The sequence below is a fragment of the Coenobita brevimanus genome, chromosome 102 (genome assembly GCF_032717465.1).
Source record: "Coenobita brevimanus isolate Jiangsu-jjx chromosome 102, ASM3271746v2, whole genome shotgun sequence".
NCBI classification, from domain to species: Eukaryota; Metazoa; Arthropoda; class Malacostraca; order Decapoda; family Coenobitidae; genus Coenobita; species Coenobita brevimanus.
This window is the reverse complement of record NC_137055.1, coordinates 30,853,572-30,877,255: the sequence shown is the minus strand read 5'-3', so window position 1 is coordinate 30,877,255 and position 23,684 is coordinate 30,853,572. Positions and strand designations below refer to the sequence as shown.

The window sequence follows — 23,684 nt, the reverse complement described above, 5'->3', positions numbered from 1 at the left end:
TAGGTCACTGATGAATAAAAGGAAGAAATTGGTGATAGCACAGAGCCGTGAGGAACACCACTATTCATAGATATAGGAGAAGAACGATGGCCGTCTACAACAGCAGTTATAGAACGACCAGAAAGGGAGTTATAGATGAAGGCACGGAAGGATATAAACCGTAAGAGGGCAGTTTGGAAATTAAAGATTTATGCCAAACTCGATCAAAAGCCTTTGAGATGTCAAGTGCAATAGCAAAGTTTTCGCCAAAGTCCCGAAAGGAGGATGACCAGGAGTCTGAAAGGTGGGCGAGAAGATCGCCAGTGAGAGACCCTGACGGAACCCATACTGACGTTTGGAAAGATGGCAGCGATAAGAAAGATGCTTTTAAATTTTTCTGTTAAGAATAGACTCGAAACCTTTTGCGACACAGGATGTTAATGCAACTGGGCGATAGTTTGAGGGTTGGGTATGGTCACCCTTCTTTGGGACTGGCTGAATGAGAGCAAACTACCAGCAAGAAGGAAAGATACAAGTTGACAGATAAAGGCGAAAGAGTTTACCCAGGCAGGGTGTAAGCATAGAAGCACAGTTCTTGAGGACAACAGGAGGGACCCCATCAGGCCCATAAGCCTTGTTAGTACTGAGTCCAGTAATCGCAGAAAATACATCAGCTGAAGAAATTTTAATACCAACCATGAGGAAGTCAGATGGGGGAAGTGATGACGGAACAGCACCGGAATCGTCTAAGGTGGAATTGGAAGAGAAAGTCTGAGTGAAGTGATCTTCTTTATCAGTAGAAGAAATAGCTACATAGCCATCAGAGTAGAAAAGAGAAGGGAAGGATGATGGGATAAAGTTGTTAGAATGGTTTTTGGAAAGGTGCCAGAAGGAGAGGGATGAATTCGAGTTGGAGAGCTGAGAGCATTTAGTATGGATGAAATTATTTTTAGCTGAGCGAAGAATAGACTTAGCACCATTCCGGGCAGAAACATAAAAATGATGTGATTCAGCAATGGGTTAGCTCTGGTACCTTTTGTAAGCCTTCTTCTTGTTGTGGATAGCATTAGAATAAGCGTGATTAAACCATGGCTTTTTTGCATTAGTCAAAATATATGAGAAAGAAATGTATGCTTCCATGCCCGAGAGAACAACCTCTGTAATGCGCGAGGTACACTCAGATACCTTCTGGCCATGGACCCAGAAACCATGGGGTTACTGGGCCAATATCGGTTCATTCCGGATTAGTATCGGTACCACCGGCTTGCGGCAAATCGCATGTGACCTGCATTGGCTTAATACACAAAGTACTCCTCCATTCCAATTCTGACAAACCAGAATTGAAACAGAATGGTGTTGCCAGTGCTAGCATATACCTGAATTGGGTCTATATAGTCAAACCCTTATCACGCCATTTCCAGCTGTTTGTTTAATGTTTGCCCATATATAAATTTTGCCATTTTTAAGTTAATTTTAGGTTGAGAACACTGAAACAAAAAATGGCTAGTCGATCGATGGTCTTAAATATTCTATTTTTACTTGAAAATTAGAAAATTGTGCATTGTATTATAACTATTCTGAATAACAATTGATTATTTATTATTCTATCATTATTATTATTATTATTATTATTATTATTATTATTATTATCCGAAACAGTGAATTTGCACTGTATTTTCCCCTTATTTTTCCGACTTTTCTTCCACCGCCCGCAGTACCACTGATGTCTATCTTCCCGATATTTGCAGGGCAAATTACACTCTTTGCACTAAATTTGACTTGGCAAAACTCCTTGTTTTCTTAGTAGTTGAATAGATACTTCGTTATTACTGTGGTAATGTAAATACTGATTTAATGTAGTCTGTACTTTTTTCCCCCTTCTCACGCTAAACCTGGTTTTTATTATTATTCATATTCAAATTCATATTCATATTATTATTATTATTATTTCAATCTATTTGGCTTCTATACAGGTCTGGCAGTCTGTCCAGTAGAATAATGTGTGCAGTCCTTACCAGACATGCTTTAACAAAGAACCAAGAATTATAAACTGCAGATGTTTGAGAGCCGCAGGACGTAAAGAGACTTATCACAAACTTTTTCCAAGCTACAAAACCACCTTTAAATCACCTTGTACTGTGCTAAATATCACTATTCAACAGACATGAATGATGTTCAGCTCACTTAAGGTAATTCAAAGGTGGTCTCTCTACTTGTAAAAAGAAAACCGCATATGCAGTTTTGCCTTTAATGGTCTGATAAATAACCAATGCTGGCTAACAGATGGTTTCGTAATGGTTATGAATAGGTCTGATACAGCAGTTTATATTTACATGAATCGACACGTACCCAGTAAAAACTAAAATGGCGGGTCAGCACTAGCATATAATGGAACTAAGGGAAAACGGCAACCATGCACTGGACTGATTTCTGGCCATAATATTCTGTTTATATCAGGCCAAGTAATGTAAAACTTGTGTTGGGCCAATATATAAATAAAACTATTTTTCCGACACTGGGCTGAAACGGCAACGATACATTGGACCGATTCCTGGCAGTAATGGTCTCACACACACACACACACACACAAACACACACATACATATATACTGTATATATATATATATATATATCTATATATATCTATATATATATATATATATATATATATATATATATATATATATATATATATATATATATATATATATATATATATATATATATATATATATATATATATATATATATATATATATATCCCATTGGATCCCAGGGGTGCTGGCCGAGGCATGGCACTGTGTGGTTACTAAGCGTACCGCCCTCCGCCTATCGGCTCATAGTCGTGAAGCTCATAGGTCCCTACCCAGGGCTTCCCTACTTTATAAAGACTTGAAAAATCCCAGTTCTGTCTGATATTCCGGACACTGGGCTCCAATGGGTTAAAGAGACTGATAGGTTTGCCAGTCATTAAATATATATATATATGGAGCCTCTGTGGTACAGTTGTAGAGTGTGCGTTTCATACACGGGTGAGTCAGGGATCGCGCCCCGCCAGGGTCATAAACTTTGGGGGTGTTCACCTGGCCACGTACTGCATTGGCGGACACAAGGGGTGCTGTGGTTGAACCAGTGTCGCTTACTATAAAGTATGCTTGCACCCAGTCGACTTGCGCTGACCGATTACACTTGGTTCACAGACTACACACTCATCCAAAGCCACTCCAACATTACAATTACACTTACAAGCACTTCTCACCCTACATACAATCTCTACCAGACAGCCTAGGCCACTGGGCAGAGATACATTGGCTGTATCGTCCCGACTTCGGTCGGGATAGGCCGGTCCTGCAGTGGATACTCAAACGGCTGATGATGATGATATATATATATATATATATATATATATATATATATATAATATATATATATATATATATATATATATATATAATAGGCCCATTGGTGTAAAACATGTATTGGACGGATATATAAATATTACTTTTTTCGAAAACCGGGTCAAGAATGGTAATAAAATGTTGGCCCAGTCTATGTATTGCTGATCACACCAATCAGGGAGATATCAACGGAGTTATATAATTATACATCATCCATCATAGATCATTTTCATATATTGGATAATTGAAATTTCTGGTAATGTTTTTGTGGAACTGAACTCGTTTTCAGCTTACTAGATCATAACTGATGATATGAATGTTAAAGGGCATTGGTATACGCACAAAATATAGGCAATTGGGTCTATAAAATGGTAAGATTTCCCCAATACATGTGATGGTCGTCCGTGGTTCAGTGGTAAGATGCGGTATCTAATTGTTGGAGGCATGGGTTCGAGTCCGCCACCAGAAAGTTAATTTAATTTGTTTAATTTCAGATATTCCATCACTTGGCAGCAATTCAGGACAGACGGAGATGCTGAGCTGGCAACATACGCGGTATTCATAGATGTATGTAACTTGGGTAAGAGACTCCACCCAGTAAATCACCCGTCAGGTGCTGTGGACTGTACGGTAGGCATTCAGAGGACAAAGGTTAGAATCCCGACAGTTCTTTTTTTTTTTTTTTTACAAGCATTTAAAGGATAAAAGTTGACAATGTTATTCCTTCAAAGGAAGGAAACGTAAATTTCAAGATATGTTAATTTCAAGCTATCCAGACACACTTGGTTGTAAATTGGCCCGATAACTTACACCCAATTCAAATTTGATTACTGGCTTCCTATACAGACATGATGATGGGCCAGAACAGAACAGAATATGGATCTATGAGCAAACGGTTGTCGGCATATGCACTGGGACAATTCAGGCCATCTGGCTTGCCTGTACCATTCCAACACCACGTGCCGTCACAAGCCAGCATCGGTACGGTTCTGATCCAACACAATCATGTTTGCTGGGGAACCAATAATCATTCCAGGGAAAATTAAAGAAGTACTGCCAGTCCTCCCAGTCCGCAGCTCCAAAGTGCCACAGTTGCCGTTTCTTGGGAGGGTTCACAAGCCTTCCTGGAGCGATAGGACAGGTTAAGGTAATAAGGCTGTGATCGGAGGAGCCCAATGGAGAGGAAAGATTAACAGTATAAGCAGAAGGATTAGTTGTAAGGAAGAGGTCAAGTATGTTGGAGCTCTCTCCAAGGCGGCCAGGCATACGCGTAAAGTCCTGTACAGGCTGCTCTTGTTCACTGAGGATAGAAAAGATGTAGGCTTGTTCACCAGGTGGATCAGTGAAAGGAGAGGAGAGCCAAAGGTGGTGGTGAACACTGAAATCTTCTAAAATGGAGATTTCAGAGAAAGGAGAAACGGATAGGATATATTCCATAGTAGAAGGAAGATTGTCTAAGAATTTTTCATAGTCAGTAGAATTACTGGATAAGTAAGCAGCACAGACATATTTGGTTTGAGAATGACAGGAAAGCTGAAGCCAGAGAGCAGAGAATTCAGAACAGTCAAGTTCAGGAACACGAGAGCAAGATAAGTCGTTGCATACGTACAGTATACACAACAGCCACCTTTGGGTTTGAAATGAATATAGAGAAATTAGCAGGATGCAGAAAAGTGTTTGCTATCAGTTGCCTCAGACGGCTTAGACTCAGTTAAGAAAAGAAGGTGAGGTTTAGAGGAGGAGAGGTGGTGCTCAACAGAAAAAAAGTCAGAGGAATGGCCTCGACTATTGCAGAAATGAAGAAGTGAGTCAGACAGTGATTCCAGGGAGCTCGTTGAGTCGTCACCGGGAGAGGGACGGAAGATGGGAGTCCCTCCCTAGGGACTCCGAGGCTTGGTTATTAGACGCCATTTTAATTTTTGTTGTTGAAAATTTTGAAAAGGAAGTGTAATGTGTAATGTGCACGTAGTTTGGTGTTGACAGTTAGAGAAACCTGTACTGGTGAGCGTGGTGACTTACCGTCTGTGTTACTGAAACACTGAAAAAGTTGAGCAAAGGTTAGGAAATAGTCCCGAGGGCTGATGACACGGGTTCTCCAGCTCTCTCTGTCATCAGCTTTCCATCAACATTGGGAGTACTGCCCTGCTCGACTGGTGCTACAGCCTACTTCTCATACTTATAACTAATCAAGGTACCTGAACTTATAGCAAATTAAGAAACTGGTACCTGAACTTACAGAAAATCAATGCACCTAAATTTATAGCAAATCAAGGTACCTGAACTTATACCTAATCAAGGCACCTGAACTTTGAGCAAATCTAGGCACTGGTACCTGAACTTACAGAAAATCAAGGTACTTGAACTTATAGCATATCAAGGTACCCGAACTTATAGCAGATCAAGGCACCTGAACTTATAGAAAATCAAGGCACCTGAACTATTAGCAAGTCAAGGTACTTGAACTTATAGCAGATCAAGGTACCCGAACTTATAGCTAATCAAGGCACCTGAACTTTGTGCAGGTCAGAAAATACCATAAAATTTTTCCTTTTGTTGAAACAGGAATGAAAGTTATAATCAATCTTAACAGCATTTCAGGCTATAATCTGTCAACGAAAACCTGACCTAAAAATAGTCATATCTTTTTATAATACTGAAATGTACATTAGGATATGATGTTAGTCATCGACAGGTGCTTCTCTGTCACTCAGCCAGAGGAAATACTGTAAGTTGTACATGAACGAAAATCTCCACCATTTCAGGCGAATGAACTATAATGAATTATTCACCTGAGAATAGTTTGAACTAAAGCCGCATGAGGTGTGACTGTCAGCATCACCCGGTGGCATTCGCTGAGTTGTTTCTCCACCAATTCCTCCGCCATGTTACCAACCATCTCAGCACTCTTCTCCCCGGCTGTCCACCCGCTCTTCATCACAACCATAGCCAGGACCAATATTAGGCTTCCAGATCCTACCATATCTACCTATAATATTGAATCATAGCATGATCAACAAGCGGTCAAAATACTCCTAACACCGGATTACATCATGAACAACGGGTGATTAAAATACCTGCAACAGTGAATTATATCATGCACAACAAACACTGCAAAAACTTGTAACACTGAAATATTTAACAGTGAATTATGTCAACAAAAGGTACCTTAAAGGAATATCTGTGGATCATACGTTAAAGAACCAGTCCGCAAAAATGTCAGTAATACAGTCAACATTAACTGAGAACGTCTATAACATTATATGGAAAGGAACACACACACACACACACACACACACACACACACACACACACACACACACACACACACACACACACACACGTGCGCGCGCGCGCCAACTCTTAAGGAATAATGAAAGGATGTATACTTATTCCAGAAGGAATCGGTACACACTCTGCACATGACAAACTGACACCAGGAGAAATGGCTATTGCAAGGTGACAGATAATTATACTCGATGTTGGTAACCTTGTTCTCATAATGATGCACAGTATTTTCTGCGTATGACATTATTCAGGTAAATATTAGTGCTGTGAAATAATCAGATGATGAAACAGTAATTTTTGTAGAAGATTGTTTATTGTGTTGATCATTTCAGATACTATGGAAAACTTGTTTCGGAATCATTCCGAAGCTGGAGTTCATAGAAAACACACTTGCAACAAAAAAGCAGAAGTATTTAGTGTCAATGACGAAAAGTAGAGGAAAGATATAAATTCACATTTTAGCACAATATTTTCTTTCACCTGTTCTATGAAAAACAAACACATACACACACACACACACACACACAAAGAATGAAAAAAAAATCCAACACAAAATGCCTCAGCAACACCCTCTCGTTAACTCAACACAGCACTTCACAAACACATAATCCATCCGAGCTGTTCAAAACTTACAGCCAAGCATCCCCTGAGAATCCCCACCAGACTTGCGTCCCTCATCCCGAGTGGTACGAGTGCACCCAACTAGCACACACACACACACACACACACACACACACACACACACACATATCTCTCTCTCTCTCTCTCTCTCTCTCTCTCTCTCTCTCTCTCTCTCTCTCTCTCTCTCTCTATATATATATATATATATATATATATACAGTAAACCCTCAAAGATCCTGACTAATTGGGGCTATAATCCTGCCCGGATCTCGAAAAATCCGGATCTTCCAGAAATTATATAAATTTGCTCATATGAAAGAAAACTTATGGTGGTTTAAGTATAACTTAATGCAAAATAAAAACAAAGTTATTTTTTATATTCACCTTGCCAAAGTGTCACTTTCTGTTGTTCATCCTAGGGTTCTTACGCTTCACTTGGGAACTGGGACCTGCACTTCCACTTCCACTTCCATCTGCCTTTGCAGCAAAACCACGAAGCTTGGCTTTGTTTCTCTTTATATCGCTGATTGTTTGTCTTGCAACACCATATTCCTCACTTAACCGAAACACTGGTACACCTTTTTCTTGTTTTTCTAGTATTTCAAGTTTTTCACCTATGGTTAGCACCGTATGTTTGCGTTTTGGAGCCATGGTGGAAGAATAAAGAAAGAAAACTGTGCTTTCACTCGGTCAACTGCATCAGCTCATTGTCCCCTCAAGGCCGCGTTCCCCCCCCCCCCATTCACATGTGCGCGCCTCACAAAAGGATACTAGAGAACCGATAAAATCTAAATTATATTTAATAGTGTATAAAATTAATAGGATAGTATAATAATGAGTACAAATATTTTTTTCGTAAATTTTAATTAATAAATTGTGCATCTTGTAGCCTATGTTTTAAATTGAAAATTTGCCAAGAAATGGTCCAGATCTTCGCAAAATCCGGATCTTTGAAGTCCGGAACTTTGAGGGTTTACTGTATATATATATATATATATATATATATATATATATATATATGTATATATATATGTATATATATATATATATATATATATATATATATATATATATATATATATATATACAGCTTCTGTCTATATTTGTATCTATCTATCTGTCTATCTGTATGAGAATTCTATTCTCAGTATACTTAAAATTAATCATGAAAAAAAAAATATCAAGAGAGTAATACATTAGGTTTAAAGGCGGAACAAGACAACCTTCAATCATGTGCCATTTATAAACATACTTGTCTCTCTTGCCAAAGTGAGAATGTGGGATGACTGAACGTCGGTTAGGGATTTACATCAGAGAACATCTTGACAAATCTTATCGAAAGAAGAGACCACTGTCACAGCCACCATACTGAACCATTCACCAACACAGTAAAGCACTTGACTCTACTATCAACAGGACTCAGATCAGTATTTTAGGAACGATAGTGATGCTTTAACCCGCCCCGTCCCGACCACTTTTCCACCACTGACTCCCCCCAATCCCGACCATTTTTTGGATAAAATTTTTTTGGCTCAAACATCCGCTTTTGGTGAGAAACAATGGCCAATCACAAAGAAAGTGTTCACCGGGGTCTATAAGTGGCCTAAACAGGTATACCTTCGTTACACCTGGTACTGTGTTCTGTGGAGGTGGTCTGTGGCTCTCACGTTTTCTATGGTATTATTAGTATGGGAAACCATTCACAATAGGTAGATATATATTTATTACAACACAAAGGAACATATAGCACAAGAGTAAAATGGTTTTTATACAAAAATAGAGGTGAAATAAGCATTTTTCCATCGGGCGAACCTAGCAAATTCGCCCAAACTGTTCACCGGTGATTCGCTAACATTGTTGTTTCATCATACATTTCATTTTTTCAACTTACATAATATTTCTCCAATAACATTATACCCTTTTCCACTTTAGAGAACTGTTTTCACATACAGGCCTTACGATAATATTTAGCGTAATGTTAGTGCATATTTACGTATTGGGTGAACTCGCTGTGACCGTTGTTTCAACTCGCATTCTCTTTTTTCAACTTACGTATTATTTTTCCAATAACATTATACCCTTTTCCACTTTAGAGAACTGTTTTCACATATTTACAAGCCTGACAATAATATTTAGTGTAATATTAACCGATAATTACATAGCTGGTGAAGTCACTATGACTATTGTTTCGACTTACACTCTATTTTTCACCTTATATAATACTACTCCACTAACATTACACATGTTTCCACTTCATATAATTGCTATCACATATTTAGGCATATGACAGAGGAGCTAGTTGGAGAAGAACAAGGGGGATTTAGGAAGGGAAAAGGGTGTGTAGATCAGGTATTTGTTCTAAGATGTTTAGTGGAGAAGTATCTAGAGAAGGGAAGGAAAGTGTATGCTGCCTTCATGGACTTGGAGAAAGCTTATGACAGAATAGATAGGCAAGGTATGTGGAAGGTATTAAGAGTATATGGAGTGGAGGGGAAACTGTTGAGTGCTGTGAAGAGTATGTACGAGGGAGCTAGGGCTGCGGTGAGAGTGGATGGTGAGCTGAGTGAGTTCTTTGATCTCAATGTGCGACTGAAACAGGGTTGTGTGATGTCTCCATGGCGGTTTAATCTATACATGGATGGGGTTGTAAAGGAGGTGCAGGGTAGGGCAGTGGATGTGGGGGTGGCTCTAATGAATGAGGGTGAGATTTGGAAGCTTCTGGTGTTGCTGTTTGCTGATGATACAGTACTGTTGAGTGAAGATGAATGGGAGTTGCAAAGTTTGGTGAATGAATTTGGGACAGTGTTTAGGAGGAGGAATCTGAAAGTTAATGTGAAAAAAAGTAAAGTTATGGTGTTTGAGAGGAATGAAGTCACAGTGTGTGCAGTGAGGTTGGATGGTGAGGATATGGAGAATTTGAGTGCATTCAAGCACTTGGGTAGTGTGATGAGTAAGGATGGAACTTTGGGGGATGAAGTGCGTGAAAGGGTACAGCAGGGAAGGAAGGTTGTTGGTACACTGAAAGCAGTGATGAGAAATAGGGAGGTGAGTATAGAAGTTAAGAAGTCACTGCATGATAGTATTGTGATCCCTACCCTGACGTATGGAAGCGAGGCATGGACCTTGCAAGAGGGGAACAAGTCAAGAGTGAGAGCAGTGGAAATGAGTTACTTGAGAGGAGCATGTGGAGTGACGTGGAGGGACAGGTTGACGAATGAAGAAGTAAAGGAACGCTGTGGGGTGGATGTGGATGTGGTTGAGAAAATTAGGAGAAATACACTGAGGTGGTTTGGACATGTGAAGAGAATGGAGAAAGAAAGACTGACTAAGAGGGTGTATGTAGGTGAGGTGGAGGGAGGGAGAGGGAGAGGTAGACCGAGGATGAGGTGGAGGGATGGAGTTGAGAGGTATATGAGGGAGGGGGGGGTGAGTTGGGGAGAGGGTAGTCAAATGGTGGGTGACAGAGCGACTTGGAGGCGTTTTGTCTGCGGGCACCCTTTGCGGAATTAGGGCGTCGGGTTATAGATAGATAGATAGAGATATTTACAGACCTTACTATTCTACTGAGCGTCATATTATCGCATATTTACACAGTGAGTGTAATTGCAATATCATTTGTTTCAACTTACACTATTTTTCAACTTATAAAATACTTTCCCACTAACATTACACCCGTTTCCACTTTATGTCATTGCTATCACATATTTACAGACCCTACTGTTCTACTGAGCGTCATATTATCGCATATTTACACAGTGGGTGTACTCGTGATATCACTTGTTTCAACTTACACTATTTTTCAACTTACATAATATTTTATCACTAACATTACACCCATTTCAACTTTATATAATTCTTATCACATACTTACAGGTCTTACCATTATACTGAGCATCGTATTATCGCATACAGTATGTACAGGCCTTACTTCTACAGTGAGCATCATATTATCGCTATCACACACAGTATCAGTAGTGTAGGTAGTTGTGATATTCTTTGAAACAGGGCTCAAGGCACAATGCTGCTTTGCAGTCTACACACTCGTACCTTGTCTTTTCTCTGAGTGGCTGGTCTTACTGTTGAGTGCTTGCATACATGGCAGCAATGCTGGGGTCTAGGACGGTTTGGTTGAGGAGGGATAGTGCTTGGGTAGTGACGTCCTGCGAGGTGTAGGGGAGTCTGGGCAGCACTGGGGGTGCGGGTGCGATGTGGGGGCCTGTCCTATGCATACATGGCGATAATTTCACGAGACACCTCCCTCACAAACCCCTCAAAGGTCTCGGAGATTCCCGATGTCATGGCATGGAAGTAGTGTGGGTTGAGGACCTTGATGTCGAGCAAGTGGAAGAAGAGCTTTTTGTACCACTTCATCGTGGTCCTGGCCAAGTCCACACTGGAAATCATGGAGTCAGACTGATCTACTTGCCTCATGTTGAGATTGTAGTCCAGTACCAACTCAGGTTTCCAGACGTGGCACCTCCTCTCGCTGCGGTGATCAACAGAGTCTGTGTGGTGCATCAGGGGGCTTTGTACAGTCGACAGGAGTCAAACTTCCCTGTCGTGGTTCCACGGGGTGGCAAGGATGTTATTTGCCTGGAAGAAAACTACCTTGTTCTTGTCAAGTTTCCTCCCTACCTTGACCATATGGCGACGGTGTCTTGTTGGTGGAGGAACTGAGCGAGAAGAGGGCTAGTGTAACAGTTGTCCAGGTACAGCACATGACCACGATGAAGGTACTCCTCTATCATTGTCTTCACCACAGCCCCTGAGAGTCCAATACTATGATCTTCTGTTATGTCTGTCTGCGCCCATGTACAAGACTGTCTTGCACATGACCAGTCTTACAGTCACACATAACAAAGATCTTCAACCCGAAATGGTGTCTCTTGCTGGGTATGTACTGGCGAAAGGAAATATTGCCTCTCCACAGCACAAGACTCTCGTCTGTGACGAGGTCTCAGTAAAGATGAAATGACGAGCAGAACATTTCCCGTAGGTGATCAAAGACAAGCCTAATTCTCCTTATTTTATCTGTGTTATTGGCATTAGCAGGGTCGTCTGCATCATAAAAGTGGAGGCAGCTGAGAATTTGCTGGAATCGATTATGACCCATTACCTTTCCAAAGAAAGGTGTGATGGTCATTGGGTCCATGGTCCAGTATGCAGGAATTTGATATTTTCGTACAACACCCATCAAGAGAACCAGGGCAAAAAATATGAACATCTCAGCTAGGGTTACGGTATAGTCATATTGCTGGGAGTGCCTGCTCATTGTACCTTGACATTCACTTTCATGATGCTGGCTGCTTGCAAATAGGTTCGTTTGCTCCACTATGCGGCCCACAAACTCCTCCCCAAAGAACAGGTGGATGAAATCCATCCTAGTGGAGCCTGCATGGATACCTGGAGCCGTGCAACCAGACCGCCATTCCTCAGTGAAAGGGTGAATGATGTGAGTAAAATTACTCCCATCTTCCCAGTTCCACAACACACTACAGTCTCCAGCCTCGTCCACATCATCGCCTTCGTCAGGGTGGGGAGGGGAGGGTGGTGGAGGAGGTTGGGGAGGTGGAGAGCGGCGCCCTTCTTCACCCACACTTCTCTTCCCTCTCCGTTTTCCTTCCCCTTTCCATTCCCTTTCCTTCCTTTCCCCACATCATGGAGCTGTGGGGAGGAAGTGAGGGAATATTGTGGGGCGAAAGACTTGCTAGGGAGCAGCTCCACCTCACCTCCCTGCTGCCCACGTACACGATGTGCTCGTGCTGCCTCCCTCACACCACTTTCCCTTTCACCGCTCACTCCCGCCACACCACTTTCCTCTTCACCCCTCACTCCCGCCACACCACTTTCCTTTTCACCCCTCACTCCCACCACACCACTTTCGCCTTCCCCAGACAATACAGAAGGACCATACCTGATTCGCTTTCTCGCCACACCTTCTGATCCTCATGGTGAAATGTTCTCCCTCCCCAACCACGAGGTTACATCGCCGTCCTCGTTCTCATCCTTGTCCTCGTCCTCATCTGAATCTCTCTCTAGGGGCTGAAGAGAGGTCCGTGCATGTGTATGGGGTCCAGGCTGGCCTTCCCTCACCTTACGTTACATAACATACCACATTTTCCTTGGCAAAGGGACCTCCTCATCACTGCTGCTTGTTTTCTCCTCAGGCTGCACATAATCTCTATCCTCCACATCGCCATCCAGTGGAGAATCACTATCACCTGTGAAGGCGTCCAGGGCAGATTGTTTGTCCTCAGAGAGACCTCTACGTGTCATGTCTGACCTGGGTCACTGCTAACAGGTGAGTGGCCGAGACAAGGGCGCGCGCGGGTCAAGCGGGGTCTGGGAGGCTGCCCACCTGGTGGCAGTTAGGGGAGGCTTGCCGGGGTGGGCGAATTGAAAATCACGTGCAGATTTTGAAAATTGTGCAAATTATGGACTTTGCAATTGAGGCGCATTTATATACGTCAACGGGATTGGCAGTGACAAAACGTGTGGACGTATATCTGTCAATATCAGTGGATTAGCTTTAGGATCAATGGTCGTGGGGAACAAGTTGCTAACTGAATACAACTGTCCAGCCTCTGTCCTCTGAACAATTGTAGAGTGACTTGTGTAGATGACCGTACTTTTAATTTTTCAAGCACAGACTTATCTCTGGCCTCCTAAGGTATGCATCAAGAATTGTCATGAGATCAAATACCCATCTATCTTTCATACACACATTATTTTTTTTTTTTGACCCTCCACTTACAAAATTTTACTTTGAGAAGACAGGTTCAGAGTCCCTCTCAAGGATCAACATTTCCATATATTTGGGGAGTCTATAGATATTCTATCTATCTATATACCTAGGTTGCTTCCCCCAATGAAAGGGAGGTAGCCGAGACAGGACGACACACTCCCAATTTACTCATCCACACACAAACACACACATCCATTCGCATCTTAGCCTCAAAGGGAAGAAGGGACAGATCCTCACCACACCTCACTGCACGAGGGTCAACTGCGCAGTGCAATCAGTGACATACGCAGCAGTGCCTGACAGCAGAGCTGGTTTACCCCTGCCACATAATGGACCCATCCCCTTACCCGGACCTGACCTGATCAGCTGAACAGACCATATGCAGGAGAATATCCCCTCAACGAAGCATCACCATTTATTCATTCACAATTTCTCTCCATTCATTTCTGTCATGCACAGCCACTCTTCCTTGCTCAACAGACATCCCTCTCACATCCAGTGCTCTCTTCAGACTGTCCATCCATCCTGTTCGTGGTCTTCCCCTCAGCCTTACACCTCTCACATCAGATCTAGTTATCTTTTTCACCAGTTGCTCATTATCCATTCTCTCCATATGCCCAAACCATTGCAGCACCCACTGCTCAACTTGATCAGCCATCTCCCGAACAACTCCAGTTCTCCCACACACTTCATCATTTCTCACTCAATCCATACATGTCACTCCACACATACTCCTCAGACACCTCATCTCCATTACATTCAAACTTTTCCTCTCTGCTAACCTATATTCCATGTTTCACCCCATGTAATGCAGTCGGTACCACAACACCCTCATAGAGCCTTCTCTTTACATCCATTCCAAGTGAACGACATCTAAACACTTTCTTCATTCCTCCCAGTTTCCTACTTCATTCATTCTAAACTTCACTTCTACATCTATTTACCCACCCACAGCAACATGTGACCCTAAATTCTTAACCTGCTGCATCCCATTGACGTATATATACGTCCACACGTTTTGTCACTGTCAGTCCCGTTAATGTATATAAATGCGCATCAATTGCAAGGTCCCTAATTTGCACAATACTCAATTTTCGTGTGTGATTTTTGGTACCTATACATGGGACATCTTCCTCTACAAGATGCCACACAGGGACAATGCCTTACCCCACATGACCTCTCCCCCCCCTGCATGCCATTGTCTCGGCAATTCACCTATTACCAGTGACCTGACCAGTAAAGACATGTCATGCCACGGTACGAAATTCAGGGCCAGAGTGATTCCCCAATCGATGACAATGTGGAGGACAAAGTTTACATAGCATTAGAGGAAGAAACAGTCAGAAATGATTATCAGGTAATGTCACCAAAAAAGGTCAGGTATGTTGATGTGTTTGGTGAGTGAAACAATGCTTATATTGCCTATATTACTGTGTGAAAACTAATATACTCTCGTACTGCATATAAATTCGTACCAAATAAATAAATAAATACCGTTTATGAGTGGTGTGGAATAGTTACCCTCCCATAGAACTCATTTTCTTTAGCCAGCCTGATAGAAAACCCAGTAAGGTAAGGGGTACTGCTACCTCTATCGAGTATTTTAAACCTCAGGTGAGCGATTTCTCTATGAATTTTCGATGTTTCTCACCAAAAGCTGAGGTGTAAGCCAAAAATTTTTTTTTCCATAATTGGTCGGGACTGGGGGGAGTCATTGGTGGAAAATCGGTCAGGACGGGGCGGGTTATAACACTCTACCTCCTCAAGCAACTCACCGTTCAAAACTATATTCATCCTCCTACCATCTACCAACTTCATACACTTCATCACTTTACTCATATTCTCATTTACTTTCAATTTCCTCTTTTCACCCACTCTTCCAAACGCCTCTACCAACTGTCTCAATCTCTCCTCTGAATCAGCTACCAGTGCAGTATCATTTGCAAACAGCAGCTGATTCAGATTCCATTCTCTACCATCAACATTCACCAGACTCAGACCTCCACCTAAAACTCTTGCATTTACCTCCCTGACAACACTATCTATCTATCTATCTATAGCCTGATGCCCTAATCCCGCAAAGGGTGGCCACAGACAAAACGCCTCCAAGTCGTTCTGTCACCCACCATTTGCCTACCTTCTTCCCAACTCACCCCCCCCTCCCTCAAATACCTCTCAACTCCATCCCTCCATCTCATCCTCGGTCTACCCCTCCCTCTCCCTCCCTCCACCTCACCTACATACACCCTCTTAGTCAGTCTTTCATTCTCCATTCTCTCCACATGTCCAAACGACCTCAGTGTATTTCTCCTAATCTTCTCAACCACATTCACATCCACCCCACAACGTTCCTTCACTTCTTCATTTGTCAACCTGTCCCTCCATGTCACTCCACATGCTCCTTTCAAGTAACTCATTTCCACTGCTCTCACTCTTGACTTGTTCCCCTCTTGCAAGGTCCTCGCCTCACTTTCATATGTCAGGGTAGGGATCACAATACTATCATGCAGTGACTTCTTAACTTCCATACTCACCTCCCTATATCTCATCACTGCTTTCAGTGTACCAACAACCTTCCGTCCCTGCTGTACCCTTTCACGCACTTAATCCCCAAAAGTTTCATCCTTACTCATCACACTACCGAAATACTTGAATGCACTCACACTCTCCATATCCTCACCATCCAACCTCACTGTACATTCTGTGACTTCATTCCTCTCAAACACCATAACTTGACTTCTGTTTAGGTTAACTTTCAGCTTCCTCCTCCTACACACTGTCCCAAATTCATTCACCAAACCTTGCAACTCCCATTCATCTTCACTCAACAGTACTGCATCATCAGCAAAAAGCAACACCAGAATCTTCCACATCTCACCCTCATTCATTAGAGCCACCCCCACATCCACTGCCCTTCCTTGCACCTCCTTTACAACCCCATCCATGTATATATTAAACAGCAATGGAGACTTCACACAACCCTGTTTCAGTCCCACATTAAAATCAAAGAACTCACTCAGCTCACCATCCACTTTCACCATAACCCTAGTTCCTTCGTACATACTCTTCACAGCACTCAACAATTTCCCCTCCACTCCATATATTCTTAATACCTTCCACATACCTTGCCTATCTATTCTGTCATAAGCTTTCTCCAAGTCCATGAAGGCAGCATACACTTTCTTTCCCTTCTCTAGATACTACTCCACTAAACATCTTAGAACAAATATCTGATCTACACATCCTTTTCGCTCCCTAAATCCCCCTTGTTCTTCCCCAGCTAGCTCCTCTGTTATATGCCTAACCCTATCAGTGAGTACCGGTATTCTACCATTTATTTTTTCCAGTCACACTGAGAAGGCAAATACCCATATGGTTACCACATACATCTTTGTCCCCTTTTCCTTTGTATAAAGGAACAATTATACCTGATTTCCAGTTCTCCGGAACCCTTCCCTCTTCCCAAGCCAATCTACACAACTTCCATATCCACTCCACAAGAATCTCACCCCCATACTTCAGTATTTCACCACACACTCCATCAATTCCTGGGGCCTTTCTCATCGTGATCTTCATTGCCTCCACTACTGGCGCCCTACTGATCTCTTTCTCCCTCGTCTCATCTCTTCTCCCAGCCATTCCCCAACCACTTACACTGGCACTGCTCTCACTCTCTGCATTCAACAAATCCTCAAAGTGCTCCTTCCATCTCCTCAATTTCTCTCTCTTCTCCACCAACAATCTATTATTCCTATCTTTCACTCCCCTACTATTTCCCCTTTCACACTGCTTTACTTTCTTTACCTCCTATCCATAAGGTTAGAAAAGACAAAAGTAATATGATGGTAATTATATATATATATATATATATATATATATATATATATATATATATATATATATATATATATATATATATATATATATATAAATCTATCTGTCTACCTATCTATATCTATATCAATCTATGTATCTACCTATCTATATCTATATCAATCTGTCTATCTACCTATCTATATCTATATCAATCTATCTATCTACCTATCTATATCTATATCAATCTATCTGTCTATCTATCTATCTATCTATCTATATACAAATGACACAAATCCTTGGCACTCATTGTATTATACAGTATAATATACTATTATACTTTATATTATGCAATGTACAAATGTACATGACCCAATGTTTGCAGCTTAAGCCAGCGTGCCACAACACTTACAACAAATCTAAAAAGTTACTGTGTGGTGTGATATTCATTCTTAGTGTTAAATGTTGACATGATAGCTCGAGCATGTATTCTTGCTCGAGTAAAGCCATCCCTTGCTTCTTGTCCAAGAACAGCTATTGTGGCGTCTGTGACAGCCTTTACGCACCTTTCCACTGCTTGTGTATGACATGCAAAACGGGGAATTTCAGTGGCAAGAGTTATTTCGTTACGAACCACACTTTCCAGCTCAGCATTGGAGATTGATTTTGTGACTGGAGGTTCAGTCAGGACACACTTCTGCCAGTCAATCAAATCATTGTATTCCTCGGCATTGAGACTGAGAGGTAGTACTTGAAAACATCTGTTACCGCGTTGACGTGTCTTGGAGGCTCGAGCTCGCATGATTCGTCGAACGTACATCTGTCTGATCTGTTGTCGCTCGTCGGTTACCATGGTCATCAAAATGTTCTCAGGGTGGCCAAAGTAGCCATTTGCTGAATCACTGGATCAACTATAGCTTTCAGATTTTGCGACAAGTAGCATGACCTCTTAATCTGCATCCACAGGTGTTTAAAGCCATTCTTGCATGAAGGTTTGGACTTGATCGTGAACCAGACTGGAGTGTAAACCTTCAGAATGGATTCAGCAATTGTTTTAAGAATATCTCTAGGCCTTTCTGTTGTAACATACAAACGCAGAACTCGATTGGCCAGTGTGACCCAGCGGGACATAACGAGTTTTCCTGGCTGACAATGTGACAAAGAGACAGAGCAATTGCCAGTGATTACTGCTCGGCAAATATCCGGTATATACTGCTGATTCGAACTCAGATCTTCAATGCTGACATCCGGAAATTCACATGTCATTGGCTCAAAAGCAACAATTGACATTTACTTGGCAATAAAGAACCGCTTGACCCTGAGAAACTTCTTCGTCCTGTCGTGAAACCACCCAGATGCTCGAACAAATGGCGTAGAGGAAGTTCATTTGCATGGAGAAGGCAAACAAACCACTGCAGAGGACGTTTGACATGTTCTTCAAGAAGTCTTATAACACCTTTCTCCTTCCCTGTGTTCATTGCCGTGCCATCACACCCAGTTGCCACCAGCTTCTGAACGTCTGTGCTACAGTATTTTCACCAAGAAAATGGATGATGGCCAGCTTTATGCATGCAGAACTGTCACTTTCAGTTTTAATGTGACCAAGAGAGTTGGAGCCAGGCTCCTGTACCAGTGATATACGTTCCTCTACAGTCACTCTCTGGTGAGTTGTGCCATCAACTGTTTCGAGAGTCATTGTTTCATCCTTTCTGCCATCAAAATGTAGACCCTGTATTTCAGCAGTAAAACTTGGCGCTTCAGCAAGAATGGTTTCACGATACTTCTGCCGTTGTCTTCTAACTTCGCTTCTGTCGATGACATCATTGCAGTCCTCAGATATTACTATCCCGTAGTCTTCCAAGACTGCAGATGCAATCTCTGGCATTGCCCTATCTGTAACTGCATGTCGCTCCGAATCCCTCGCAGTATTCTCTAGCCGACGTCTCTGCCGTGATGCTGGTTGAGAAGTACATGTAGCATTAGAAGGGCGTAATGCTTACCATGTACATACAACAGTAGCAGATAATATTTCAGTGTCACTGTCTGTGCTTTCATCAGGTTCATCTTCTGCAGAACTTCTAAAGCTGCTTTCATTTTTCTTTGATGTCGATGAGCTGGCACTAGCTTTAAGGTAATACTGGGCTAGCTTCGACTTTCATATCAGATGCTCCTGTAACCTCTTTGTAGCTATGCTGTCAAGTGGCCCTATCATCATCTTGCTTGTGGCTCGTTGGTCTTGAAAAAAAGACAGTTCAGGAACTGGAACCTTGCAAGACATTGCACACGAACATAATGAATGGTTAGCACATTCGCATTCTGCAATGTCGAGAATACGAAGTATTCCTGGCTTGCTCCTTGAATTCGTTGACTTTCAGTTTTTGCTGTTCATTTCTTTTCGACATTGGATATCTCACAAGTTTGAGATATTTATCGTGGTGATTTCGTATCAGCTGTATAATGCGGGTTGATGTCACAGTAGGTATTGATGCTCGGGTCCAAATTTCCTCAATTTTGACAGCCAAGACATCAGACTCTTCTGTAACAGTTGGCTTATTTTTTGAATTACTCTTCAAATTCAGTCTGACCCATTGATAGTCCATAAGCATGTCTTCAGTGGTTGGCAACCTGTGCAAGTTCATTCTATGAGTATTACCGAAATTTTTTTCTCGGATGACGCTCAGCCATTCAACCATCTTCTCACCATGCTCCAAAACTCAAACGGCATAAGAAATGCAACAGAACATAGTAGGCTTCACAAACTAGAAATATTATATGCATTATATACTTATGCACTCATGTACTCATAAAACACTTGAGAAGCATGTATGTGAAACCTTATTTGCCTTGGCCTCTGATGTATCTGATACGACTGAATATGTCCCGGGATAAAAATTAGTAATTTTTGAGGAGGGCAGAAAATGCTGGTTTTAGAATGCCAAATTTTACATGCAAGATATGTGGGACAAATGACAACTTTTAGGGGATATTACATGTCATATTTCAAATTTCCTTCATTTTTTTCACTCCACCCTAATATATAAATATATATATATATATATATATATATATATATATATATATATATATATATATATATATATATATATATATATATATATATATATATATATATATATATATATCATTTCCTGTGGCACCCCACGGGATGCATAGGGCCTCAATGAACTCTCTCCACCAATATTTGTCTCTTGCCATCTCCTTCAGGTCCCACCAACACTCTTCTCCTGCTTCTTTTTTCATTGTCCTCAACCAGGTTTCCCTCGGCCTACCTCTACCTCTTCTTCCTCTAGCAGTCCACTTTGGCACATCTTGTATTAAACTACCTTCTTTTCTGTATATGTGCCCCAGCCACTTCCAGCGAGACAGTCTCACATATTCATTAACTGGTTCCACTCTCATAATATCCCTTACTATTGCATTTGTAACTCTGTCTTGCCACTTTACCCCAAGAATCCTTCTCAGTATTTTATTCTCAAATCCTAATACTTTCTGATCTGTTGCAATTGTACTGTACCATGACTCATGTCCATAAATTAAAATTGGTCTAACCATGGACTTGTAAATTTTCACTTTAGTATGTACCGAATGCATATTATTATTCCAAACAGATTTCAACATTCCAACAGCTCGCCAAGCCTGTCTAATCCTCTCCTCAATTTCATTGTTTAATGATCCATTAGATGATACAATCGTTCCCAGATATTTAAAGTTTTCTACATTCTTCACCACATTATTCCTAATTACACAATCGATTTGGTTCTCCACATTCATATTAATAATTTCAGTCTTTCCACAATTTATTACCAATCCCACTTTTTCTCCTTCCTCCACCAGACAATCAAGCACCCTCTGCATTTCGTAAATACTTCCGCAAATCAGTACAATATCATCAGCATAGTCCAAATCCATCAGCTTCTTATTTTCTTTCCAGTTAATTCCTGCACCTGTTCTCCTTACAACCTTTTTCATAACATAATCCATAACCAAAACAAACAACAATGGCAAAAGAACTCCTCCTTGAATCACTCCTGACCTAACTTGAAATGGATCACTCACAGAACCACCCACCATTACCTTACAAAAAGTACCTTCATGCAGGCTTCTAATAATATTTACAAACTTTTCTGGTATACCATAGAATCTCATAATTTTCAACATAGCTCCACGTGAAACACTATCAAACGCCTTTTCAAAATCCACAAAACACATACTAAGTGGCATTTTCATCTCATTAGCTTGTTGCATTAGATGCCTTACAATAAAAATCTGATCATTACAACCTCGACCTTTTCTAAATCCCGCTTGTTCTTCTCTTAAAATTTTATCAATTACTGGCTATATTCTGTTCAACAAGATTTTGGAAAAGACTTTTGCAACTACAGGTGTCAAAGTTATCCCCCTCCAATTGCCACACACACTTAAATCTCCCTTTTTTTGGTATTTTTATAATCACTCCATTTTTCCACTCTTCTGGAATTCCACCATTATCCCAAGCCACATTAAAAAGTTTCAAAAGCGCATTTATCAACTCGTCATTTTCCACCTTAAGCATTTCAGGGAATATTCCATCCTCTCCTGGGGCCTTAAAATTCTTTAACTCCTTTATAGATTTTGCTACCTCTTCCAAAGTTATATCCCCTGTTTCTATCTGCAAATCTCTCTCGGCTGGCAAAATGTCCTCTTCAGCTGGGATTGGTCTATTTAGAACAGATTAAAAGTGCTCTTTCCACCTTCCTTTTATATCCAAATCTTTAGTCATCAAATTACCATTTCTATCTCGTACAGGTATTTCCTTCCTTCTCTTTTCAGTCCCAGTTAACTCCTTTATGGCCTGATACGCTGCTCTTGTGCTCTGACCGTCATTTTTACTTAATTTAATTTCTGTCTCTGTCGCCTTTTCATCATATAGTCTCCTCTTATCACGTCTAACGAGTCTTTTTACTTCAGAATGTAAACTCCAGTACTTTGCTCTAAGTACTTCAACTACCTGGCCATCAACATGTTGTTCTTCACTTCTTAACTTAGCCTCTTTCCTTTTCTGAATTGCATTCCATGTTTCATCTGACATCCACCTTTTCCTTCTCGTTTTTCCCTTTTTCTTAATAGTAACCTTAGCACTCTCATACTATATATATATATATATATATATATATATATATATATATATATATATATATATATATATATATATATATATATATGGTGGAGTGACCATTGTTGACTGGTTAGTAAGATTGCTGCATGTGTGCTTTGTGAAAGGTATGGTGCCAGTTGACTGGGCAAGAGCTTGTGTGGTCCCGTTGTATAAAGGCAAGGGTGATAAGTATGAATGTACTAGCTTTAGGAGTATAAGTCTGTTGAGTGTTGTAGGTAAGGTTTATGGTAGAGTGTTAATTATGAGAGTTAGAGAGGGTACAGAGGGAGTGATTGGTGAAGAGCAGTGTGGCTTTAGGAGAGGGAGGGGATGCGTGGATCAGGTGTTTGCTGTGGGACAAGTGTGTGAAAAGTATTTAGCGAAAGGCAAGGAAGTGTTTTGGGCATTCATGGATTTAGAGAAAGCGTATGATAGAATTGATAGGGATGCTTTGTGGACTGTTTTAAGTTTGTATGGACTTGATGGTAGGTTACTAAAAGGGGTGAAAAGTTTTTATGTAAATAGTAGAGCGTTTGTAAGAGTGGGAAATGCTGTGAGTGACTGGTTTCCTGTGAGAGTGGGGCTGCGACAGGGATGTGTGATGTCGCCTTGGTTGTTTAATATTTACATGGATGGTGTTGTAAGGGAGGTGAATGCAAGACTTTTAGGTGGAGGTCTGAGCTGGTGA

At 41.2% G+C, this 23,684-nt stretch overlaps 1 protein-coding gene across 1 annotated transcript in view; it reads right to left on the bottom strand.

Moving 5' to 3' along the window:
- Positions 1-23,684, bottom strand: part of LOC145415432 (glutamate receptor ionotropic, kainate glr-3-like) — a 348,498-nt gene that overhangs the window by 217,997 nt on the left and 106,817 nt on the right. The window contains exon 2 of the mRNA XM_080284711.1: positions 6,167-6,363. Coding sequence (XP_080140837.1) covers positions 6,167-6,357 — 191 coding nt within the window. The 5' untranslated portion in view covers positions 6,358-6,363. The remainder of the gene's footprint in view (positions 1-6,166; positions 6,364-23,684) is intronic.